General features: G+C 38.3%; 1 protein-coding gene across 9 annotated transcripts in view; it reads left to right on the forward strand.

Annotated features, from left to right (window-relative positions):
• Pkhd1 (PKHD1 ciliary IPT domain containing fibrocystin/polyductin) overlaps nt 1–25,358 on the forward strand; it is a 432,625-nt gene that overhangs the window by 133,852 nt on the left and 273,415 nt on the right. For 8 of the 9 annotated variants that reach the window (XR_013425107.1, XM_005318573.4, XM_078019904.1 and 5 more), the window contains exons 37-39: nt 4,928–5,140; nt 22,386–22,596; nt 23,005–23,162. Coding sequence is in view for 8 of the 9 variants with exons in the window: in XM_005318573.4 (XP_005318630.2) it covers nt 4,928–5,140; nt 22,386–22,596; nt 23,005–23,162 (582 nt within the window). In the remaining variant the exon portion in view is untranslated. The remainder of the gene's footprint in view (nt 1–4,927; nt 5,141–22,385; nt 22,597–23,004; nt 23,163–25,358) is intronic. The other variant, XM_078019906.1, reaches the window with a different exon arrangement.

Genomic DNA, 25,358 nt, shown 5'->3' on the forward strand with positions numbered 1-25,358 from the left:
GGATGGCCAGCTCTTTTAAAGAGTATTATTATATGGTAAAACACTTATGCTCTAATTTTTTCTGTGAAGGGAAAATAGAACTTTTAAAAAACAAAAACAAATTATTTTGCGGTCATTATAGGGGATGGTTAATTGTAGGGTTAGCCAAAAATAGGTTTTGATGTGCCTTGCAAACATTAGCTAGCTGTTAAAAGTCTCTTTTACTTCCCTTTAAAAGAAATAAAAGAGATGTTTAATGGAAAGAAGTGATTACATGTAAAAAGTTATGATCATTTACTTATTTTAGAGGGGAAGTAACAATAATGATGGTTGATTGATTTTTATAAAATTACTCAAGGTCACTTGTGGGATGTAGTCAGCTTTCAGAAAAGCAATTTAAGGGTCACAGTCAAAGGCTGGTCTCAGCCCTGCTCTTTATTTTAGCTTTCAGAAATGGGGTCGAGTTCTATAAAGTGAAGAGATAAAGTCCTCCCACTGTCCTCCCATTCTCAAGTCACTGTCCTGTGAAGCAGGCCAGTCTGTATTTACTGTAAAGCAATGAAGCGTGAGGATAGAAATCTTGAGGTCTTGGTGCAGATCTGGAGCACATATAAGCTTTATTTTCACAAAGAGAAGCTTTCACTCTGCTTATTGCTTATTGTTTCAGGCAAAAAAAAAAAAACCAGCTGAATTCCTCATCAGTCTCTCCCCTTAATGTACCTAGATGCACTTGTATTTGCCACTGATGAAGTGAGGAACGGTTGGTTTTTGGCAGGGGTCAGTGATGTTTGCATTAATTAGTCCAACTGATAGCACTCCTCGCAGTACAAACTATTCATTTTCTTTGAGTAGACCTCTTCTCCCTTCATTAGCAGCATTCTTGGTTCTGGTCAGTAACCAATGTTTCAAAATTTCTAAAATTTGTTTTGGTGTATTTAATATTTTGCTTACTGCTAGAAGGGACAGAGCCCAGGTTTATTCATTTGTCCACTAATCCTTATAATCTGCTTCACATCCTTTTTGGAATGAGATGAGGTGTATCTCCATTAACAAAATTAAAATAAACCATATACAAACAAGCCATAGGCAAAAGTACTTAGGTTAACACATGTTTTTTCTTAACCCTAATTAGTAAAAAACTACCATTTGTGGAAATGGGTAAAATATGAGGTTTTCTGTAAGGTGGCCCTAGGTTCTAGTGTTTGGCTCTACCTCTTCTGGGCTGGAGGAGGTCTGAGCTTCTTTCTCCAAGCCCATGTCATGCTTTACAAAATAGAAAATGGGAGGTTGACCTTGCAGACTTATTTTAAAAGTCATTTCAGTCAAAAATTTAAAGATTTTTTGGTTCATGGTAGGTGCCTAACAAAGGTTAACACCCTTGTTTTCCTATAGTCTAATTTGAATTGTTGACCATACATAGATTTTTCTCAAGTGAAATTCTAAGTTCACTGCAGCCTAGTTGGTGTGAGGAAAGCATGAGCTTCATGTCTCCATTAGTGTCAAATGTGCAGTTGATTGCACTCTTAAAGATGGGCATGTTCAAGGCTCTAGAGTGGGAAGGACCCTCAGTGTATACATGATTCTACCATCCACTTTGCCAATGAGAAAACACACTACACCTGAGTAATCTGAAGCGCAGGGATTTTTTGAGGGTCACTTAGAACCTGATAGCAGAGTCAGGATAGGAACTCAGAGTCTGTACCCAGCCTTTGCCACTTACTCATCAAGATCATTTTGGATTTCCTGATTATTTGAAATAAAGAGTCCTGCCATGCAAATCCATGATCCAGCACTTGAACATATTTAGTTATGATGTTAATGAAATGTGACTGTGTATGAAAGTTTTAGTTAACGTAAATATGTGAACCACATCAGAAGATCTGTTTTTTTTTTCTCCTTGTTTTCAGGGGGATTCATATTGATTACTGCATTTCTAGGTGCAATGATAATGGAAGGGAAAATTAGTCAAAATTGCTCCTGGTTCCTATGGAAATCTGGTAATCAGAGTACAATTGCTCCAGCATGAGTCTATAGACTGACAGAAGAGAGTTCCGTATTTTTGCATTTACTTATCTTATAGAATAATTTTTATGATGTGGTCCAAAGGGAAAGTCAGGACTGCTAGCAGTGAGATGTTTGAAGTTGGTAGCCTACCAGTGCTAAAGTGATGGGACAACTATAGCAATAGCCCGGGGAGCCGAAATGGTGAGTGTGGTGGCAGCAGACACCATTACATTAAGAATCCAGTAGCTATCAGACTCTAGAGCAAGGACCTATAAGTATCATTTTAATAACTTTCACCATAATTCTCTGAAGGAGGACTTCTTCCCATGAACATCTTACAGCAGGAGAAATTGTATGCCTGGATGAGGTCTGTCATTCTAATTGTGGCTGAACAGAAAGAGTCATGAGGGGTCAAGTCCAAATAAATATCTTGTGCCTGTTACTGATGGTGTGTGGCTTGGGCTTTGGGAGTGAAGACTGAAAGTCTTGATGAAGTGAGGCAAAGAAAACTCAAGAAAGTTTCAGAACAGAAGGTCAGGGAAGAAGTGGCCTCTACATTTGACTATTGGTCAAACATTTATTAATCATTATCTCTGCACTAAGATGAAGGTTAAAAAAATAACTAAAGGCATCTTAGCCTTTTCCTTCTCTACCTCTCATTCCTCCAGAGTGTGATTAATCACTCTCAGTTGTTTTTTTCTGGACAGCAGCAACGATTCAACTCGATAATTTGGCACACTGGATATAGGAATAAATTTAGCAGGTTGGGGTCTTTGCTGTCTATAGCTCCTCACTAAGATTCACCCTGTAATAATGGAATCTGCCCTTTGAGCCATTTTTTTTTTTCTGGGGCGGGGGGAGAAGGGGGATACCAGGTATTGAACTCGGGAGCACTTGATCACTGAGTCTTATCCCCAAGCCTATTTTGTATTTTATTTAGAGACAGCTCTCACTGAGTTGCTTAGTGCCTCTCTTTTACTGAGGCTGATTTTGAACTCATAATCCTCCTGCCTCAGCCTCCCAAGCTGTTGGGATTACAGGCATGAGCCACCATGCCTGGCTCCTTTGAGCTATTCCTAACATGCAAATTCAGCAAAAGAACATTCTAAGCAAAAGAAGATCAAATGCATAGGATTTGAGGTCTGATTGAAAACCAATAGGCAGGCCAATATATTTGGAATATGTAGTAGTCAGCTTTTTATTACTATAATGAAGTACTGGGTACAGGTTACTTTATATAAAAAGAGATTTATTTTGACTTTAAGTTTAGAGGCTGGAATTACAAACAATATGGTGCAACCTTTTATAAGGTCCCCCCTTAGCTATTGCATGTGTCAGGAACATGTGCATATCTCTGTGTGGTCTCTCTCCTTATATAGCAACTAAGATTCAATCACAGGAACTGGATGCTAATGATCTAATCTAATCCAATCTAATCGCTTCCCAATGCCGCCCCCCCTTCTAAACATAGCATGATCAAGTTTCCAGCCTCTTACTTCCAAAACTTTGGAGTATAAACCGCTGCATGAGTTTGAGGGGAATCAACGATATTCAAACTATAGCAGAGCAGATGAGTGAAAGAGTATATTTCAAAAGATGATGTTGGAGAGATGTTCAGAGATGGGTGGCAAATCAAGAGGGGTCTTTTGTAGCTCAGTATAAGGACTTTGAATTATTCTGAACAAGATGGGAAGGTGTTATAGGGTTTGGAAAAGAGAACCTCTGGTGCTTCCAATATAGTCACAACTTTAACCACTTCTGTACAGAGTAGAAGAGTATAGTGCAGTACGTTTGCAAACCACTTTTAGCAGGAAGATAGATTTAATAGCTTATTTATGTTAAAGTGTTTACATGTGATACTTTAATCATTTCAACATTATTGAGAAAATCGTGTATGACATGTAAATATTTTAAATCCTTCTGAAGATATTATAGAGATAAGAGTATCTTTTTGATATTGAATTATTTGCTCTCACAATTGAGAATAGTTTTATCTTAAAATCATATTCCTGTGTTATAGATAACTGGGACATTAGAGCAGAATGGTGTCTGAATCAGTTAAGGTTATGGGTTGTAAATAACAGAAGTTTAACTCTCTTTTAAAAGGAAACGTATCGGGAAGGTATTGGGTAGTGTACTGAATCAATGGAAATCAGTCCGCAAAGCAGGCATAGAAACAAACAGGAATCAGGGCATTGGATAGGGAGGTGACAAGTGGAAGTCTCAGAAGCAGGAACTCTTCCAAGGTTCTTTAGAATATCACCACTGGAATTAAGATTTAAGCATTTCCGGTCTTTCCTCCCCACTTTGTTTCACATTCCTTTTGAAATTTTACTATGTGTCTTAAGCTATGGTAGGAAAAGAAAGTCTTGATTGGCAATGTCCCTCAAATCTATTCAATGGAGGCAGAACTCTCAAAGAAATTAGTAGTCTATCATTAAAAGAAGATATAATGGATGCTGCCAGTTAAAATGTCACAAATGGCATGATGTTAGCCCTAATTTTATTACCTTTTATTGTAATTCTTTTACTTTTGGCACATTTCTTCTCTCCCTATTATTTTTTACACTTGTTTCCCATTTTTTATAAGCTTAATTTTATAAGCTATTTTTATCTCTTGTTAAATGATAAAGTTAGAAGCCTTCTAATGCTTTGTTTAACCAGTTCTAAATTTCTGTATGTTTAGATTGTTGTCTTGAAAAATATTACAAATAAAGCTTCAAAGGCTAGTAATGCCTATCTTAAAGTGGCTTAATAATATAGTGTTTCTATCCTTGGGTGTCTGATATACCCTAATATAGTTCTGGAAGAGAGTGTAAAATAAAATAAGTCTAAGTTCTGGAAAAAGTATATAAATGAAGGGGATTTCATCAGGCATTGGTACTGTCAAAAATGGGTGAGACATACCCTCTTAGGGACTGACTGTTTTCTCTTTGTCTATTAGGGGGCAAGCTGATTTTTATGGATCCAGGACCCATTGAGCTGAGGGCCCACTCTATCCTTATTTCTGATGGTGGAGAACTCCGGATTGGATCCAAGGGCAAGCCTTTCCAAGGCAAAGCTGAGATCAAACTCTATGGGAGTTCCCACTCTATGCCCTTCTTTCCCTTTGGAGTCAAGTTCCTGGCTGTGAGGAATGGAACTCTTTCCTTGCATGGTGAGTGAGGCAGTTGACTAGAGGAAATGAAATAGGGTTCTGTATAGTAAATGTGCAAGCAGTAAAAATCAATGTATAGAAATGGAAAATTTACATCTTTCACTAATCAGTTTGCATTCATAATCTACCTTTTTGTGCTTACAAGTCTTTGTGATTAAGAAATGCCAATTTAAAGAAATCCCCAGTGCCAATGCTTACAGTCAGTATAATGAAACTGAAGCACAGTAGATGAGTCTGATGTGTTTTGAGAATTTTGAAAGTTAAAAAACATGTTGCTGCTCCAGCTGTGCAATGCTACTGGGTACGGAGAGTGAGACCTCTTTTCCCTCTGCTTCTTTCATTTTATCTTCTCTTTCCTTTTCCTCCTTTTACCATATTTCCTCTTCTTTATTTCCTTTCTCCCTCCCCTTCCTCCCACCCAACTTCCCTCTCCATTTATGTTTTCAGATTAGACTGCCATCAGTGTCTATTCAACTGCTTCTCCGAAGCCCTTCCCTCAAGGGGTGTCTAGGATCTCACATGAACCAAAGAGCTTGCACATTGAACACACGTGAAATCAAGCTATTTCCTCTCTATATAAGACTGTCCCCACCTTATTCACTTGCAGAAAATATTATACAGAAAAGAGTAGCCACTGATGTGAGGTGTATACTGATGTATCTGTCAGAGAATCCCAGGCACCTCTGTGGCTCATCAATCCTCTCCCTCACCACCTGAGGTCTCAAACAGATTTCCCCTCCAGCCTGATGGTATATCATAGTTAAAATCTTTGCATAATGTCCCTGGCCTTTTCCCAGGGCCAAAGGTGGGTCTGATGACACTGAGGCTTTAGAGAAAAACTAATTTTCTTTTGCTGTCAAGTATGCAAAAGAGTGAGCAATGTGATTCACTGCTTTGTACCCAGAAAGTCTCTAATGACCCAACATTCACTCTACTTCTCAGAATAGTATAATTCACCATTATTAGGCGAATAAAAGACTCTTTGGGGGAGAGTGTATAAATCTAGATTTCTGGGTCTCATCCCCAGAGTCTGATTCAGTGGGTCTGGGGTGGAACCCAGGAATGTGCATTTCAATGGAACCTACAAGTGGTTTGATTCAGATGGTCCCCTGATTGCACTTGGAAATTCACTGATTTTTAGTAGTTGACAGTTGTGGAATCAGAAATTGGTTTAGCTCTGTTGATTCTGAGCTATGACTTTGGACAAATTAATCTCTATGAAAGCAGAAAGCACAGCCCCCATGCTTAGTGCTCATGAAGGGTTTCTGAGTATCTGGCACACAATAACTCACAAGCAGTCTTAGCTATTACTATTTTGATTATTTTCTTTTTCTTTTTCCTAAATCATGGAGTACCCAGTACCAAATATATCATATTTTCTTTTAGGAGGAAAGGAAATGTTGAGGGGATAGAGGCTTTTATTTCAAAATTTGGCATAGGGCCTGTCCTGCCTAGCAATTTTTTTCTTATTAAATTTTGTGCCTATCTCTTCATCAGCTAGGAGAGGATTTAGCCTTGGAGATTATGAGTCAACGACATTCCCAGGCACCTTTTGTTCTGTTCCCACCACCCAGTGAACACCTTTAGATTTTAATCTCTCTGGGTGCAGCTGCTTTTCAGCACAGGACAACCACTCTCCCTGGACATGGTTAGAACCAAGTTCTTGGAAACCACTTTCGTGGGCCCTAGCATACTCAGAAGCAGAGCACTGCCAAGCAAATCAGGCTCTTTGCAGCCTTGATTTTGAACATCCAGAAGTAAAGCCACTGATGGATTCTAATTTAACTACTCCTTGGATAATACTGTTCCCATCCTCTCTCTCCCTTTGTGTTCTTCATTATTGCCCTTTGTAACTCTTCTGTTCTAGCTGATTTTTATCATAGATTAAAATGCTAAGCAAACAGGCTTTGCTGTTCAGTTGTCAGAAGGAAAGCTGGAGTTGAAAGCACATTTTATGTCTTTCTATAATTGATGAAACTTTCACACTCTCATGTATAGAAGACTTGCACCAGACATTAAACCACCCCTTCCCCCCTATACAGCTGTATAGGTCAGGGGATGTTCTGAATCTTGGGTGGAGTTCAGATTATTTAGTAAGCTCTGTCACCTGCTCATTTTGATGTGTTATATGATGAAAGGGTTGTAGGATTCCTCCAGAGTAAAGGTCTGGGGTTTGGGTGGTTGTAGTCAATAAGGAAATTTCACTCTTGCCTTTTGCCTTGGCTGTCCCATCTGCCAATCCAGCGTCACCACCTCGAATAGAGTGCCAATCACTTGTCACTTTTCAAGGGGGTCGCTGTCAGCCTGGGCAACTTGAATTTTTGACAATGTAATTATGGCTCTTGCTTCCACAGTGGGAGGCTGAGCAGAATGGTGGGACTTTTATTGATTGTTCAGCAGGGAAATTTATCAATGTCTCTCATTTCATTTCCAGTTCCTCCCTGAGAAATTTGGCTGACAGTTTCTTAGGAGAAAAGCAGTATTACGGCCTTGACTGGACTTCTGTCTTTGTCCTTTTCAAGAAATTACAAGATACAGACATTAAATATAAATGGAAATTTCCGAGAAAAAGCTAGTATGTGGGAAATGATTGAGGAAAACACTAGTGCAATTGTTATGATCATAAGAATTTAGTAGAAATAAATAAGGGAAAAAAAAGCAATGTAAGTAAGCAAGTTTAGACATGGCTGGTTTTCTTTCCATAAGTACCATGTTGTCTGTATTTCACAGTTCTTGTGAACACTGTACTGTGTTCTATTATTTTGGTTGCTAAAGAGAATAAGGCTGTGGTTAAGCACAATCCAGTGTGCATGGAGTAGGCTGTGTATGTAGAAGTGTGTTCCTGATTAATGATTTTCAAACTGTGTTGCATGGAACCCAAATGCTTCCTGGAGGGCCTTACAGGGTTCCAAAAGCTGAAAAATCTCTTCACTGCTTTTGTTTTTGTGTTTGAAGTAATATTTCTTTAGAAAAAAGAGATCCGAAATGGGGCATAGTGGCTCCCATCTGTAATCTCAGCTACTCAGGGGGCTGAGGAAGGAGGATTGCAAGTTCAAGACCAGCCTGGGCAACTTAATAAAACCCTGTCTGAAAAATAAAAAAAGCTCTCTGGTTCTGTGCTTCTGGAATCAAGCCCCAGTACCAAAAAACTAAAAACAAAGCAAAATCAAAAAAGAAAAAGTTCCACTGTCAAAAACTGAGATTAAGAAAAACTCTACTAGGCCATCCTTTCCACTGTGGTTTGTAGCTCCTTTTGAGGATCCAGGGTCTCTCTTTGCGTGATTCCTCTTTTCCAAGACCAAATAAGCTCCAGAATGTTTTCTATAAAATCTGTTCTTTGATGTAGGGGTGAAACTTTCTGGGACCTGCTTTCATTTCATAAGATTTTTCTTTATCAACATTACATATTGAGATCCCTGCTCCTTTGTCATTTTATCCATCATTTCTTATCTTGTTTCTCCTCCATCCATATTGTTTCCTCTTGCCCTTCCTCCTTTACCTACTTCTTCTTGTTCATGACTTCTCTCTTCTGTTTCTTATTCCCTTGGAATGAAATATAAACCATAGCTGCAACATGGCATTTCTTGTATGTAGCTTTATTACTTGTAATTTTTTTTTAAAAAATAGCCTTGACATGTATGCCACCAGGGCTCTGAATGCCATGAGGACTCACTCTCACCTCTGGGTGTCTCTGCATGCAGTGGCCTTGATGTCTCCCACTCCTTGCTTCTTGACTATGGCCAGTGACATTTACTGGTTTCACATGGCCTTCCATTTTCTTCTTTTCAAAAAATAACCAGGGAAAGCCTCACAAATTCCTGCTTGATTGCCTGGCAGGCTTAGGACTATACCTGGCTTCCAGGAAGACAGTATATTGTGACTGTCTCTGCTCAAGTCACCTTCTCACTCCATTACCACTCTTCAAGGTCCAGAAGAGCCATGTGAGAAGATGCAATTTTGCTTTGCAAGGACCAGGAGGTGTGGGGTATGTGCACCTGAGTGCACATGCATGTATGTGTATGTGTGCTTGAGTGAGGGTATGTTCTGGGAATCATCTCACCCAAAGAAAGATAGTTCCAGAAGAAAAGTGTTGCTGGGAAGACAAAACCCATAGGTACCCTCTAAGATTTCAACTAAAATCTTAAGCTTTTGACTTTTAATTCAAGATCTAATATTTCAAATTGACTGAAGCTCATAGGGAGGAACAGTCATCTTTGGTACAACATTTACTATTATATAGACTGGAGCATAAAGTTGAATCACTTGTCACTTGTCATTTAGGCTGAATAAAATGTGTGTGGGATCAGGCAAACGAAAATGCCTATTAAGTTCCTGGTACAGAATCTGGAGCATAGAAAGGTCCTATCAAATATCAGCAGAGATTTAAAAGACTGCTGATATGTTTGCTCTAATTGGACTCCAAACTTAAAAGTTTTATGTTTCCCAGAATTTTGAAATCTCTCTTTATCCAAGAGCCATTATATACTCTATTTTTTTTTAAGTATAGATTATGGCTTTCCTCCTTCCTCTCCAGGGATCTTGGATTTCTTCAGTTCAGAATTGAAAAAGTTTTCTGCCTTCCCCTAATTTTATCACCACAAAATATTAGATGGGATTTCATGGGAAACAAGCTTGTATGGTCTGTTAATTGGCTGCAAGACTACACAAATGGGAAAGGTACATTTTTAGGAATGTTTGAGAGATGTAAACATTCTAGACAGAACAGACTTGTTTTTCTTTGGTCACTATCATTTTCTTCCCCTGCCCACCCTTCTGCGTATATGTATGTATGTTATAGGAAGTTGAACCCAGGATTACTCTACCAATGTGCAACATCCCTAGCCCTTTCTTTTTCAAATATTATTTTAAAATTTAATTTAACTGTTTCTTTGTTGCAGAACTAAGGATTGGACTCAGGACATTGCACATTCTTGACTAGCCGTCTGACACTGAGCTACATCCCTAGCCTTTTAATTAATTAATTAACTAATTAATTTTGAATTTTGAGATACCATCTCACCATGTAATTGCCAGGACTGGCCTTGAATTTGCAATCCTCCTGCCTCAGCTTTCTGAGTTGCTGGGATAAAGGTGCACCACAGTTCCCAGCTTCATCCATATTCTAATGGATATTTTTTACTGTCTTTTAACAACACCTTTGGCTGGTACTTTTTATTTGCTTTCCCATATTACAAAGGTCAGTTTTAATGAATCCAGTTTAAGCCTTCAGTCTTGTACTTTTTAAACATTCCTTTCTCCCTCTAAAAAGCTGTAGTGGAAGTGCTTGCAGTGGTAGGCATGCAGTCTGCTGCTTCATTCTTCCTCCCAACTTTCTTGTTGTACATTCTCTTGCTGTGAGCAAGTAGGGGAGAGGTAAGGCAAGAAATTGAACAAGCTTTTCACTTAACTGTTCAGTGTGTGTTCTTTTGGGTATTGCTACCTCTCCGGATAACACTGGCTAACTGTTGATTCTCTCTCCTAAGGTGTCTGCATGACATCATTGGAGCTTGGTAGGCAATCTTCCCAGGGCACAGTTTCCCAATCTGGAAAACCCACCAGGGTTTGCAATATTCTAAGCTTCCACCTTGGGGTTGGTCTTGGGTGGGGTACCAGAAAGTTGGTTCAGGTCCATCTACCTTCCCTAGAATCCACTTGATCATAGGAAGTTTTTACAAATCCTTCCCCACCTATAGATGCTCCACTCATCACCTATTTCACTGTCCTGTGCATATGCTAATTCTTACCACTCCTCAAAGGTGTGAACAACAGCAAATATTCTACATATGCAAGCATTTAATCTGGAAAAAAGTCCATCTCCCCTGCTCTCAGGAAGCTTCATGGGGATATGTACAAAGCTCTCTGTCTTTGCTTATATGGAAAAAAAAATAGCCTCGTGCATTCTCTGAGGTCCTTTGAATCTTCTCTCTTTATCACTTATAGCCTAGAATGGGGTCTGCTCCAGAGACGGCTGAGATGGCAGATTTAGATTAGTCTCCTTTAGCTAAGTCCAAGTAGATGCCTACTCCCTAAATTTTTAAGGCTCCTTCCAAGGTGGGGTGCTTGTCATCTCTTTGTCAAATGCTTGGTTCGTCCTGGTGGGTTCTGCTCAAATACCTGTAACATATGTATACAGTGGCACTGGTTCAAAACAGGAGAGCCATTGTTGTTTTGTTTGTTTTTATAGTATTTTGTTGTCATTTAGGGCTGGGAAGGAAGGAAGATGTAAAAGAATGGAGAAATGGAGTGTGAGGAAAATTAAAAACATTCCTGCAATGTTAAATTCTAACAAATTTCAGTACAGCTTTGGGGTTTTGGTCACCTGGCATGATGCAGCAGATTGCGTTTAGACAGTTAACATGAGTGTATGTAAATTTAGTGTAGTTTAGAATGGGAAGACAGCCAGGGACAGGATGGCTAGCTCTCCCTTAAGTGCATGAATAGTGGTTCTTGGTTCTATATTGTCCAAAACATAACCAGCATCACCAACAAAAAATGAAGGAAAACATTTTCTGTTTTGTTCAATAATGTTTCAACAAGGCCAAAAATAAACTGTATTGGGCACAGTGGCAGAAACTTCCTTCCAAAATCTTATTGATTTGGACAAGAGTGATGATGAAACAATCTATAAGAAAGGGATCCCTAAATTAATAGTAGAAACCACACTTTAAGGAACTTTTAAAAACACGTCTAAGTGAGCATGCTGCTTTTAAGGTCTTTTAATTTTAAGTGTTTACATGTAAATGTATACTGCTAATTAGAAATGAGTTCTAGCTATTCAATAATCCAAGTACAGCAGGAACCCCACTTAGAAACACATTGGAAGGTACTTCAGGTTTCTATATATACTTGAAAATGTTGGCATTACTCAGGTCTTTTTTGGTTGCAAGTGACAGAAAACCCAATTCAAGAAAAAATAAGGGCATTTATTGCCTCATATAACTGAAAAACCTTGAGGCACAACTGAGTTCAGGTGCTCTAATGAAAGCATTAAGACTTTGTTTCTCTGTAGCTCTTGGTTCTGCTTTTCCCTGAGTTGGCTTCACTGTCAGGCAAATTCTTCCCACATGAAGCAGAAATGGGGCCCTGTTGCTCCTGATGAAAACGATGATTACCTATTTCCCAGAGCCACTTGATCTTTGGACACACTTTGACATTCCCCTGCTTTGTTATGGCTTGGATCCAGAATAACCCTCAAAAAGGTCATGTGTTAGAAACATGGCCCCCAATGTAGCAAAGTTCAGAGGTGGGGCTTTTAGGGCAATGATCAGATCAAGGGATTTTGATCTCATCAGTGGATTAATGCATTTAATGAATTAATAATTTAAATGGAATTCTTGGGAAGTGGTGAAAACTATGGGCAAGTGTAGCACTGCTGAAGGAAACAGGTCACTGGGGGAATGTCCTGGGAGGGTTTAATCTTCTCCCTAGCCACCCCCTTCCCAGTTTATGAGCTGAGCAGCTTTCCTCTGCTGTGCCTTTCCATGATGGTGTTCTGCCTCACCACAGGCCCACAGTTTGGAGTTGGCTAACCATGGACTGAGACCTCTGAAACTATGAGCCAAAATAAATCTTTCCTCCTCTAAGTTGTTCTTGACAGGTATTTTTGTCACAGTGATGAATAGTTAACGTAACTTTCTTTTTTAACCCTTAGCTTTTAACATTATCTATTACATTTATTTTATTAATTGTATTTATTTCACTGCCTCTCCCAGTAAAATAGATATACATCAGAGGGGAGGTAAAGAGAAAATACTGGGGAATGATATTGGCCAAATTATATTGTTAGATTGTGCACATGAACAGATATGTAACAACAAATCCCACCACTATGGGAAAGTATAATGCACCAATAAAAAATTAAAAAAAACAAAAACAAAACAAAACTAACCAACTTGTGAACTATTTCCTTATAAAATCCCAACTGTTTATAGAGTAGTAAAAATGGTACCTATGTTCTTATGGTTCTAAACTTACTCCTCTATTTTCTGGCTGGGATTTGATATGTTTATGGAGGCTGAGAAGTTCTAGGATTTGCAGTTGGCAAGATGGAAACTAAGGAGAGACAAAGTGTTGTTCCCAGTCCAAGTCTAGAGCCTGAAAATCAGGAAAGATGATGGTGTGGATTATTGTCTGAAAGATGGCAGACAGGAGATCCAAGAAGAGCTGACGTTTCAGTTTCAGTCTGAATCTGAAGGCCAGATAAGACCAGAGTCTCAGTTAATGTGACCGGAAAGAAGTTCCCTTATCTAACCCTTTTTTTGTTTATTCAGATCTTCAATTGATTGTACATGGGGCACACCCATTAGAGAGAAAAGTCTGCTTTATTCAGTTTACTGATTTAAGTATTAATGTCATCCAGAAACACCCTCACAGACAAACCCAGAATTACATTTGGCTAAATGTCTGGACATCCTCTTGTCCAGTCAAGTTGATATATAAAATCAACCATTGCAGTCATCAAAGTGGACCCCATTTTCTAGATATATCTTGGACACACAATTCAGACAGAAATCAAGCCTCTTATCTTGACACAAAGTTTTTCAAGGGAAAAAACTAGGTCCACAATCTATCTCTTCAGCTCAGGATTTCTAGCTCCCTTTTCTCTCTACAGTATGGTTGATGGCATCTTCTCTAGGTGAGCTTGAGTTTGCTCAGTCATGGAGTAGTCACCAATCCATTTTCCTATGGATTAAGTGTTAAGATCTGGGTCCAAATTCCATCTCTAGCAGGAACCAGCTATGAGTCTTTGAAAATCTTCTCAGTGTTTAATCTGTCACATCTTGAGATGATGCTAAAACATTTCTAAGTGTTACAGTTAAGCCAAATAAAATATATAAAGTACTAAGCACAGAGGCAGGCATTATACAAGTACTCAATAAAAGCTTATTATTGACAATGTTCTTGTGTGCCTCCAGTTTTGATTTGGTGAGCTTGACTCATTATTATTCTAAGAAGGATGGCATGTTTTTTGTTTTTTGTTTGTTTGTTTGTTTTCTAGTAATCTCTCAGCCAGAAATCTGGCTGTCATTCTTCATACCTCTTTTTCTCTAATTTCTCATATTTTGTCTATCACCAAATTCTGTTTAATTTTGTGTTTACTCATGAACCTACATGTTTCTCTCCACCTCTCTTATTGTCACCTTAATTTATGATACCTTTGACTTGTGCTTAGAGTATTGGATAAACATTCTAATTCATCTTTTTGTTGCTGTTTTATTTCCTCTCCAATTCATTTTTGTCCTGGAATCAAGGTGAAATTTTTAAAACACAATTCTGTTTATAGCATTACATTGCTCAAAATTCTTCAGTGACTTTCCATTGTTCCTAAGATAAACTTCAAAATTTCTGCCATGATTCTAATGTACTCGCTAACTTGGATCCTGCCTACACCTTCTACCTTGTTTTCCTTCCTCCTCATTTCTATTCTCTAGTAGTAAACTTCTTTTAGTTTATTAACTGGTTAATATAGTCCAGCTTTTACACTTTTTGCATTTCAAGTATCAAAAGAAACTCATCTCTGTTAAGTAAATGGAAAGCTATATATGCACAATCTTGTGATTTTTCCCTTCAAAGAGCATTCTTTTACGTGTGTCATCAAAGCAAAACTATTAATAGCCTGGTCATGGAGAAAGGGTACCATTGAATTAGGTATTATATTCAGTATTTGTTAAAATTGGATTTCACCTAGACCCTGGCACTTTATAATTTTCAAAGCTATTTCCATTCTCTCCTCTCACCTAACACTCACAACACCTCTGTGAAGTAGCAAAAATTGGAATTATTTTGACAGATGATGAAATTATGGCTTGGATGTGGCGGTAACTAAAGTTTATGTCACCCTCTTTATGGCTCAGATGCACATGGGATGCTTCTGTTTTGTGCACACATCACCGATATTTCTCCTTCAAGTGTCTGAAAGTCTTCTCAAGTTTATTTTTTTTTTTTCGGGTTATTTTGGGATTGCAAGTGAGGCTTTATTCCTTATGGTTTCTTTTGTGATATTCTTCAGAGAGGCACAAAAAGCCTGCTTATTTCCTATTTTTAAAATTTTTTCACTGTTTTTTTGCAATTTTATGATCTCTGTAATTGCAAATATACAAAAATTTGCTTTTATGATTTTTCCCTTTAATTCTGTGTCAAGAAACTCTTTCATATGCAAAAGATTAAATATTTACCTATTTGTTTCTGAGAACAAAAAAATTTTATTGAAGCACAGCAATAGCTGCTTTGCCTTTCAGTAGCAAAATTGAGTATTTAGGATAGAGATTGGCTCCTTGAGAAAAAAAGTTTGCTGACCTCGACTTTAATCAATCTAGAATTTATTCTAATATTCCTTGTAAGTCATCTATCCAATTTTCCCCTGAGTGGCTAGTTAATGTTCTCAACACTATTTACTCCATATTTTTGCAATTATAGGAGGCTGAAAAATGACCCTGAAACATGTTTCCAGTCCTGATCCAGGAGACCCACAAATATTACCATATTTGGTAAAAGGAACTTTGCAGATGTAATTAAATTTTAGATCTTGAAATGAAGAGAGTATCATGAATACCAGTGGGTCCCGTGTAATCACGTTGGTCCTTATAAAAATAATGCAGAAGGTGTCAGTCTGAGGAGGGAATATGATGCTGGGAACAGAGATAGGAGTGATGTCCTTTAAAGGAAGAGGAAGGAGCTATAAGCCCAGAACTATGCATGATGCTGAAAAGGGGAAAAGGCAAGGGATGAATTATCCTCCCCATGCCTCTGGAAGGAGGCAGAACGGACAACACCTTGACTTTGTCTGAATGCAAATAATTTCAGAATTCTGATCTCCAGAACTGCAAGAGAAGAAATTTGTTTTCCCACTGTATTCAGTAAAGGAATTTACAAAAAAAAAATGGCATGTGAATTCTGCTCCACCTGTCCTAGATGGAGAGCTGTCTGCATGTGTTTGCTTTCCTGCCTCCTTTCCTGCAGAGTCCTTGGTCACTATGGCATAGCAGAGGTAGCAGTGCCTGTCATTGTTGGCCTTTGTAGCAGTGGCATCAGTGCCAGGCTCTGCAGAGGCTACCCCCAGGAACTTAAGCCATGGCCCTTTTCACAGCATCCAGCAGCAGTATTGCCATGACCTACAAAGATACCTTGAAGTAAGCACATTACTTACTTATCAAAGCCCCATAACATAACCAAGATCAGCTTCCTAAATAATGAGTCACGAATGGAGAACTTGATGTCTCTCATCAACCAGTCAGATGTGGGGGTCTGCAGGGAGCCTTGGTCTTTAGACAGCTACCTGGAGGTATCCAAGCACTGTAGACCTCATGGGTTCTCAATTGATAAGGTGAAGGTGGGCTTCTCATCTGAGTGGCTGTCTGAATGAGTTGGTCAATGGCTTAGACAACTCTGCATGGCTTTCTTCCCTGGGATGGATTGTATATTGGAGAAAATGAGCTAGAGGGGGTTTGACTTTGATGTCCTGATGGATGTAAATAACCTGGAGACCATGCCAGACGAGCTTTTAGCTATGTTGAATGATATGTATGATCTTGTGTCCCCTTAATCCAGGAGACTAGTAATGAGCCCCCCACCAGGCAATGATCCATTGAACATCTCCCAGAAAACCCACCAGTTTTTCCCTTTCACCTTCTTGCAGCCTCTTCACCTTTCCCCATGAGACCTTTAGTTTAGAGCTGGGCAGTGAAGTGGGTATCTCTTAGAGATAGGAGGCCTGACTACTGCTTGCGATCATGTATAAACATAGCATAGTGGGTAAAGGAGAAAAAGACATCCCCTCAAATGACAATGGTGGCATCTGTAGACGCTCTGAGTTCTACCTGGGCTCTACCTACTACCACTCCTCTACTTTTGGGAGTTCTCCAAATAGGAGTCCTCCATCTTCCATCCCTAGGTGTCTGCTGTGGCTCTGCATCCCAAACCTTATGACCCTCCTAAAGAGAAGATGGTGACAGTGAAAGTGAAGGGTGAGGAACTGGATAAGAAGCTAAAAACTACAAAGCAAAACGAGATAATATTCATCAGACCGCAGGAGAGGAAGAGGTGGAGCAGCAGGCCCTCACTGGGGAATGTAAAGAGTTAGAAAAGGAAAAATGAGGCTCTGAAAGAGAGGGTAGATTCCCTGGCCTAGGAGATCCAATACTGACCTCTTGATAGAAGAGGTCTCCAAGGCAAGTGGGGGAAGAGTCCCCTAGTAGGATAATAGAAGAGTCCTGCACACAGGATTCTTAGCACTGATGCTGTGTTGTAATAAATTATTTCTAATAAGAGTAAAGAAAGAAAAGAGAAAGTATGCATAGAATTATAGCATTTTTCTTTTACAAATATTAAAGTTTTTCAGTATATACACATAGGAAAGGAATAATAGGAAAGACCTATATTAATGAGTTAAGATTGCGAGTGCTTTTCTGTTTTTTCCTTCTCTAAATTTGTACTTTAAGTATAATACATTCATAATTTTTCTAAAAGTAGTTATTAAAAATTAACCTTTTTTCTTGTCCCCATCACCTCTTCTGGAAGACATAAAACCTAGTAATGATAATCAAAATGATTATCTATCTGATCAAAAGTATAGCTGATTTATATTATGGTATCCCCTCAACTCTCTGAAAATTGTGTTTTATGGTTGCATTTGTGAGGCTTACATAGCTTATTTAAAAGCCAAAATTGCTTTTACTCTTTTAATTTTATTTTTTAATTAACACAATAATATTACATACTTACAGGGTGCTGTGTAATGTTTTAATATGTGCATACAGTTTGTACTTATTAAATCAGTGTAATTAGCATTTCCATTTCCTTATCATTTCTTTATATTTAGAGCCTTCGAGCTCCTCTCTTCTAGTTTCTCATAAATATATAATAGGTTGTTGTAAAATATAGTTACCCTATTGTGCTGTGGAATGCTAGAACTTATTTCTCCTGTCTAATACAATTGCTTTTATGACAGTCTTTGAAAAGAGATGGAAGGTCTCTGCTGTGGTTTAGAAATGGTTCAAGTTTTTCCCCCAAAGTTCATGTGATAAAAGCTTGGTCCCCAGTGTGGCAATATTGAGAGATGGAAAAATTTTAAGAGGCAAAAAATAAAATAAAATTTTAAAAAAAGCGTAGCTGATTTTTAAATATATCTTGGGGGTAATCATAAGTAGATGTTAAAGATATTTCATAGAAGACTTTAGCTCTTCTATGACCAAGTGGGTTTTACATCACTAACTGAAGGACATTCACTTAGTTCTGTATGGCCTAAGCATGGTGTTTATTGAAGACCTCAAATCCTCACAGGAGCTAGAAACAAGGATCCAGATGTTTCCACTTATCTTACAATGTCCTGCTTCTTCTCAGACTTGTTTCAAGTCAAAGCCACAAAAATATAAAGCTCTAATTGCATAGAAATGAAAGCTAGATTTTTCTCTGATATCTTTAGGAAAATATTGCTCATTGTGCCATTTTAAATAACAATGGTTAGCTTTAGTCTAAACCCTTGTGCCAAAAGAACAGTGGAGTCCTTAGTATTAGAACAGACCTTGTCCCAATTCCCTTTCATCACAATGCAGAAATGCTCAATTCAGCTGTGGATGTAGTTGGCTTGATCTGCCCTTTTTCAGAGGCTTGCTGGTGATTCACCCTCCTTCAGGGAGGGAGTTCCCTGCTTGCTCAGGACCCCTGAGATGAACCTGTAATGATGCAGAAGGATCACGGTGCACACACACAGCGGAGCTCACGCAGGGTACCCTTCCAGATTTTGTCTTTATCCAAGAGAGATATCACAGCAAGTGATTCTCAAGGGCAGAAGGAAATGGCACATGAACAATGTCTCTTCTCATTTTGTCACCTGGGCAAAAGGCTTATCCTTCAAAATCCAGCTCAGCTATTACTCTTCTGGGAGGCATTCCAGAAACAACCACTCCCTTGCTGTGAGTGAAGTGCTCCCTGTCTGTGCACCACTAGACCCTGGGTCTCCCCCAATCTTGTCTCTTAGCATGGAGCATTTGTGATTTTAGTCTGTGTAGTTCTTGTACTAGTAGTGAGTATGGGATTCTGTTCACTTTGTTTTGTCTTCCAGGTGCTTGAGAAGTGTTTACCTGTATATGTAGGAAAATACAGCATTTCCTGTTTTGCCATAATAATGGGGAAGCTGTGTCCAGAGATAAGGGTGAAATACAGTGTGTATACTTGAGAATAAAATTTTTGGCTTCTTTTGTGAGTTCCTTTATATTTCTATTCTGATGTCAATATTATTTTAATCAAATAGTTCCTTTCTCTCTCCCTTCCTTCCTCCTTTCTCTCCTTCCTTCCCTTTATTCCTTCTAAATGGTTTGGAAAAATCTTGGCAGTTATTCACTTGAAATAAAGATTTAATTCCTACAATATAAACAGAAGACAATTAGAGGTTTTTAAAGTGTGTCAACCCTTAAAGTTTATTTTCTTTCTCTCCATGCCCATTTGGTAAGAATGGTTCTCTGGGACTGACTAATTATAGATGAATGACACTGGATTGCTTGAACAATAATTTGTAGAAAATATAATTATGAGCAGAAGTCATTAGTGGGAGTAAATGAATAGTTTGTTGGTTAGCAGGTCAATGTTGAAAGCCAAATGTGGTTAAACACTGGATTAAATTACAAGACCATACTCCTTTTGTCATTTAAGTATATTTATAAATTACTGAGCTTTTAAAACTGCTTTTATATGCTTTTTTATTTATGGTACAGAAAGGAAGGGAGCTGCCCAAGCTGGGTTTCAGGAGTTTGACAAAGAGAATGACTCACACGTGTGCCATGTTCTCTTTAGCAGAGAGCACCACCAGTCCCCCTTGTGTGGTGCTTAAATAACCTTTATAAAGTAATGCATGTGATTTTTGAGAATCAAAGATAATTGGGTATAGTTAATTTATAGAGGCTAGGAATTTAATTACTTATCTAGTTTTCTAGTCCTGGATTCAGAAGTCCTGCTTTCAGAACTAGGTATTGAGGCTTCATTATTACACAACCTTGTTTTTGAAGAATTTTAGTTTCTCATTTGTGCAATTTGTAAAATTAAAAAAAAACACAAAGAGTTCTTACATCAGAGAAAAACTAGGTTGTGTTTATTCAAAAATTTCAGTAAATTTTTTCTGTGTTTTATATATTGGATATTGTATGCTCAGATAGTTATAATCTGATGGGGGGGGGGTTACAAGTGATTGTCTATAGGAAAAAATTTAAAATAATTAGTTTAAACCACCCTGAGTTGAATGTTGACCATGAGTCCAATGCTGTGTTGGGAATTGTGACATATATAAAAAAACACAAAACAGTGGTCATGCATTCATGATCCATTCTTCAGGTGGAGAGATGAATCATGCATACTGTGATAATTACAGAGCTATTGCATATTGAAATCTATGGTACCGGCTCTAGGTTAGAACTCTTCCAGCCTCTCTAGGCTGGTACTCCTGAAATATTCAGGCTCGATGTGATCATACATAGATATGTCATTTCTGTAATTCGAATGAAAAACTTTATGAGATAGTCTTACTGCTTTCTAGAGACTCTGTCGACACTTGAAAGGACATAAGTGTATTTTAATAGTTGAAAATGGCCTTTAAAGATTGTCTGTAATCTTTTTCCATTCATTCTGACTTGACCACTGTTAAGAACAATTAGTTGAGTAGTATCTTTGTGATCTCCACTCTCGATTCTGCCACACATAGCTTGCATGTATATAATCGATGGTCCTTGCATATTGACTGAGCATTGTGAATATGTGTCATTAAGTTTGAGAGCATTTTGCATTGTACTTGATAAACATGCTTGGCATGAATCTATCTACATAGACAGTCAGGAAGAGGTCAGAGAAATCCACACATATGCATATACATAAAAACAAACTTTATTTCATTTTATTGTTCCCAAAGGTTAAGATATACAAACAAGCAATAAAATTAAAATTATTTCTTTTGGGGATGATTTATGTCTTAATTTTCACCTGCCCTATAATTAGAAATTTTGAACTCTGTAAATATTTTTAAGATAAAATTATTGCCTGAGTAAACTTTAGAAATTACATCATTAACCTGAGACCTTCCTAAGACTAGAACAACATTATTGGTGCAAGTGTCTGCACACACAGAGAGAAATAAAAAAAGGGAAGTTTAAAATAATTTGAAAATGATTTATTGTTGGCTATCTCTGTAGTTAGAGATTCAAGTATTATTACTTTATTTTAGTGCAACAAGGGAGGACAGTAACTTGCTGTGGGCTAAAGGTAAATTATGATCTATTGCAAAGGAGGAAGGAAGTGTACTGGGGAAAAAGGAAGGAGTTGGGAGTAACCCATGTGCTTTTTAAAATATTGCTTTAGATAATGCCTTAAAAAATTTTCCATGACCTTTGCTGGAGAAGTCCAGAGTAAACTGAGAGATAGATGATCTTCTTAAATCTTTGCTAGTTAAGGACTAACGTGCTTGGTATGGGGAAAGTCAGATGGAAATGCCAGAGTGTAGTGCAAACTAAGATAACCCAAACTAAAACTAAGATACCCAGACTCACAAGTTTTCCCTTCTTCAAATTTTCTTAGCAAGCCTATCCTGGATACACTCAGGTTTAGTGTTTGAAGGGATCGTTTAATGCACCAAGACAACCATTCCTAAGTAATTTTGATTTTCCACTCTGCTTACCTTATTTGTAAAGTGAGTTGAAGTCTTCATATGGGAAATTATTATTGCCTTCTACATCAGAGCCTAAGGATCATTTCTTCTTTTTGGAATAAGAAAGAAGTAGTAAAAAATCTCATTCTCAAAACACAATGTGATGCAGGAAAGACAGAAAAAAGAATAACATTTATTGAGAGTCTATAATGTAGCAAGATCCAAACTAGATGTTTCATACATGTTGTCTCATTTTATTCTCCTAAAACCTAGTGATGGAAGACCATGCTATTCCTGTTTTAACTAAAGCCTGTTCACTGAAAGGAACCTGGTTATGTTATGGCAACACTGTGACTCCAATCCAGGTTCAGTCTGATGACGTTTGTTGTGTTCTTCATACCTTACTACTCTATCCTGGATTGCTTTTATTATCAACTTTCAGAGATGAGAAAATAATACCCCCTCCCAGCTTACTCCAAACCAAAACCAAAACTAGTATCCAAAAATCGGTGCTTTTTGATTTTGAAGCTTGTTCCAGACTGTTTTTCACAGAATTCTTTGGCCAAATAACATCACATTCTCTATTAAATATCTGAACTTTGTTTCTCTGGGCTGCTTTAGGTTCACTGCCAGAAGTAGTTGTCACCCATCTTCGAGCAGCTGCCCATGCCCAAGACAGAGTGTTGTCTCTGGAAGACACTGTGGACTGGCATACTGGGGATGAAGTGGTCATTGTCAGTGGGACAGGTGTCGAAGGTGCCAGACCAGCGGAAGAGACTGTCATTGTGGAGGCTGTGCACCATGCAGACCTTCACCTGAGGTTGCCCTTGAGGTACGAGTGACAGACAGGTTGGCTAGGTTCACATGGAAGAGGAGGAGGTTTTAACTGGTTGGGGTCTGGACACTGATCTTTCAGTGATGTATTTTAACATTAAATAATGCTAGACATTCTGACAGGAAAATTATAAAGCTTGAGATGTTTTGAAGACTAAGACTACTTAAATAAGTTTCTCTTGTTAAGACTCTCAAACTTTGGTCTTATATCAATTGGATAGTACAATAATCAGCACAGTTTCTAATTCTTATATATTTGTGGAACAGTTCACTCTTTTAAATTTGAGTTTCTGTAAAACAGATCCTCAAAGGAAGAACCCCACTCATCTGGTGGCTTACTGTCACCATTCCGAATAAGATTAGGGGTGACATCTTCAGGTGTATATTCCTCTTTTTCTCTTTTCAGATATTCTCACAACTTCACAGAGATTTGGGTGGCTGGAGAACACCGCATTTTAAAGGTCACAGTGGCTCTGCTCAGCAGGCGTATTACCATACAAGGAAATCTCACTAGTGAGAGGAAGACATTCCTGGCTTCCTGTCAAGAGGCCAACATGGCAGAAGGTAGAGAATTATTTCAAAGTTCAATAAGTAATGGAAAGTTCAATAAGTAAAAACCAAATTTTCACCATCAAATGATATGTGACAGTGCTATGATTGACCTCTTTCAAAACGGAATAAGCCCTTAACCTTTAAATGTCCATAAAATTCTGTAATTTTCAGAAGGCTCTCGACAAATTCTCGTTCCATACCCCCATAATTCTCAAGGACCTTAAGAAAGAAAGGGACAAATGACAAAAGAAATAGTAAATTAATTATTTCTCTGGTGTAAAAAAAAAAATCCTGTTGAAGAATTAAACCTGAGAGTTGAATTACATTTCTGGGTTAGATGTCAAAATACAGTCTTAGCATTGATTCCAAGCTTCTTCTAAGATTCTCAAGAAAACCCAAATGCCAGAATCCTAGGCTCGAGCAGCACATTCCTATTGATTAGGCTTGTGCTCCTGCTCCTGTTGGGGTTTCTTTCCTGAGTGAACTACCACATACTTTAGGTAAGTGGTAGGAAAAGTCCATTTATCTTCTAGTAGAATAGCAGGCACTGAATCACACTGATGTGCCTATTAAACATCTATTTCAGGGATGGTTAGTTTAGTAGGTTATGTTTTGGTTTCCCAGGCTGTAGATTATGAGGCTTTCACATGTTGTGAAGACATCATTTGTCAACTTTGGTCCAGGATGGTGTGGGTGTCAAGGATGACTTCCAGGCATGAGCGGTGGATAGATGATGAGGCTATTTACTGAGATGGGAAGAGGAGTAGGTTTTGGGGTGGGAGGGTGGTGATCATGAGTTTAATTTTGTACATGTCAAAATTGAGATGGCTGGCCAGCAACGATGCAGAGATGTTTGGTAATATCTAGAAGCTGGAAGAAATGTCAAGATGAGAGCCAAAGATCTGAGTGGTATCTGTGAATGGGTGCATGTAGATATGATATGACTGGGTAGGGTGTTGTCAGTATATGGAGAAGGATACTGACCTCATCCCCCTCCACCCAAGTCATCCACTGATGAATATGTCATTCTCTAAAACAATGTTTGGGAAACAGTCGGTTAGAATCAGTTGACTGTCAACTTTAAGTATTCTGCAAAATTGCCATCTGTGTATTATTCAGACTCTCTTGATAATTCTCATATAGGTTTTTTTCAGATTACATTTTGCAAAATATTGTATTCGGTCATGCTGCCAATGTGACATTGCTTCCAGGTCTGAGTCATTATAGATCCATTAACTCTTAATGGAAAGCATTCCTCATTTCATCATAAATCTTAAATGTAACTACAATATCCTCGGAATAAGTCACTCAGCCTTTGAGTGGGGCTGAAATATTAGGCACCAGTAGCTAAAGCCAATCATAGGAGACCTGACCATTTGAAAACATTATCAGAAGCACCAAGAGTTATGATAAAGCATGCAAATACAAAACATCTCATTATCTGTCTCTTGTGTCCTCATCCTCTGGGCCTTAGCAAATAAGCCAACTCTGAAATTTACTATGGAACGACACATTGTTTTGTATCATTGCTAATTCTTGTTTTATTAACATGAATAATAAAGAATCAATTCAGGATATGATGTCTTCTCCATCCTGTGATTAGTTCATACACCCACAAATCATGTGTCAGCAGAAAGCATTCTGGATCCTGAGGTCCCAACACTGTAGCCATGGGAGTTGTGTCTTTTGGGTTCAGGTAGTTTGCTGTCCTCAACTAGTGGCACAGCTGGGGAAGGAGGAGATGTGCAGAGGCAGCCCTTGCTTTGCCATTCTGTGGTGGCCTTATTGCTAAGTCCCTAAATTGTAAAATAGTTCAGCAAAGGGGAAAAACCCACTGGATTGTGTAAAAAGTTCTGTGATAACATTCAGTATCCACATCTCTTGCCTAAAATTGTGAACCATTTGAAGGTCATCTTACTGTGCATTCCCTCCAGTGGAATTTGGGGATTGAAATCAGCTTCTGTTTAGGTTGGTTGTGGGTTGCAATATGCTACTTTGTGACAGTATTTAGCTGAATATTTGGGGGGTCTCTGGAAGCAGTAAAGACAACATCATGCCCTAGTTATTGAATCTTTTAATGAATAATACAAAGAAAGGAATCAAAGTAAACGTGAAAGCTATTAAATGAAATAAACAGTAATGGCTTTTCCTTGGTGCCAACAGTACCTTTCCAATGGGGGGAGTTGTCTGGAGGTATGTTCTACTTGC

The sequence above is a fragment of the Ictidomys tridecemlineatus genome, chromosome 8, assembly GCF_052094955.1.
Source record: "Ictidomys tridecemlineatus isolate mIctTri1 chromosome 8, mIctTri1.hap1, whole genome shotgun sequence".
Lineage (NCBI taxonomy): Eukaryota > Metazoa > Chordata > Mammalia > Rodentia > Sciuridae > Ictidomys > Ictidomys tridecemlineatus.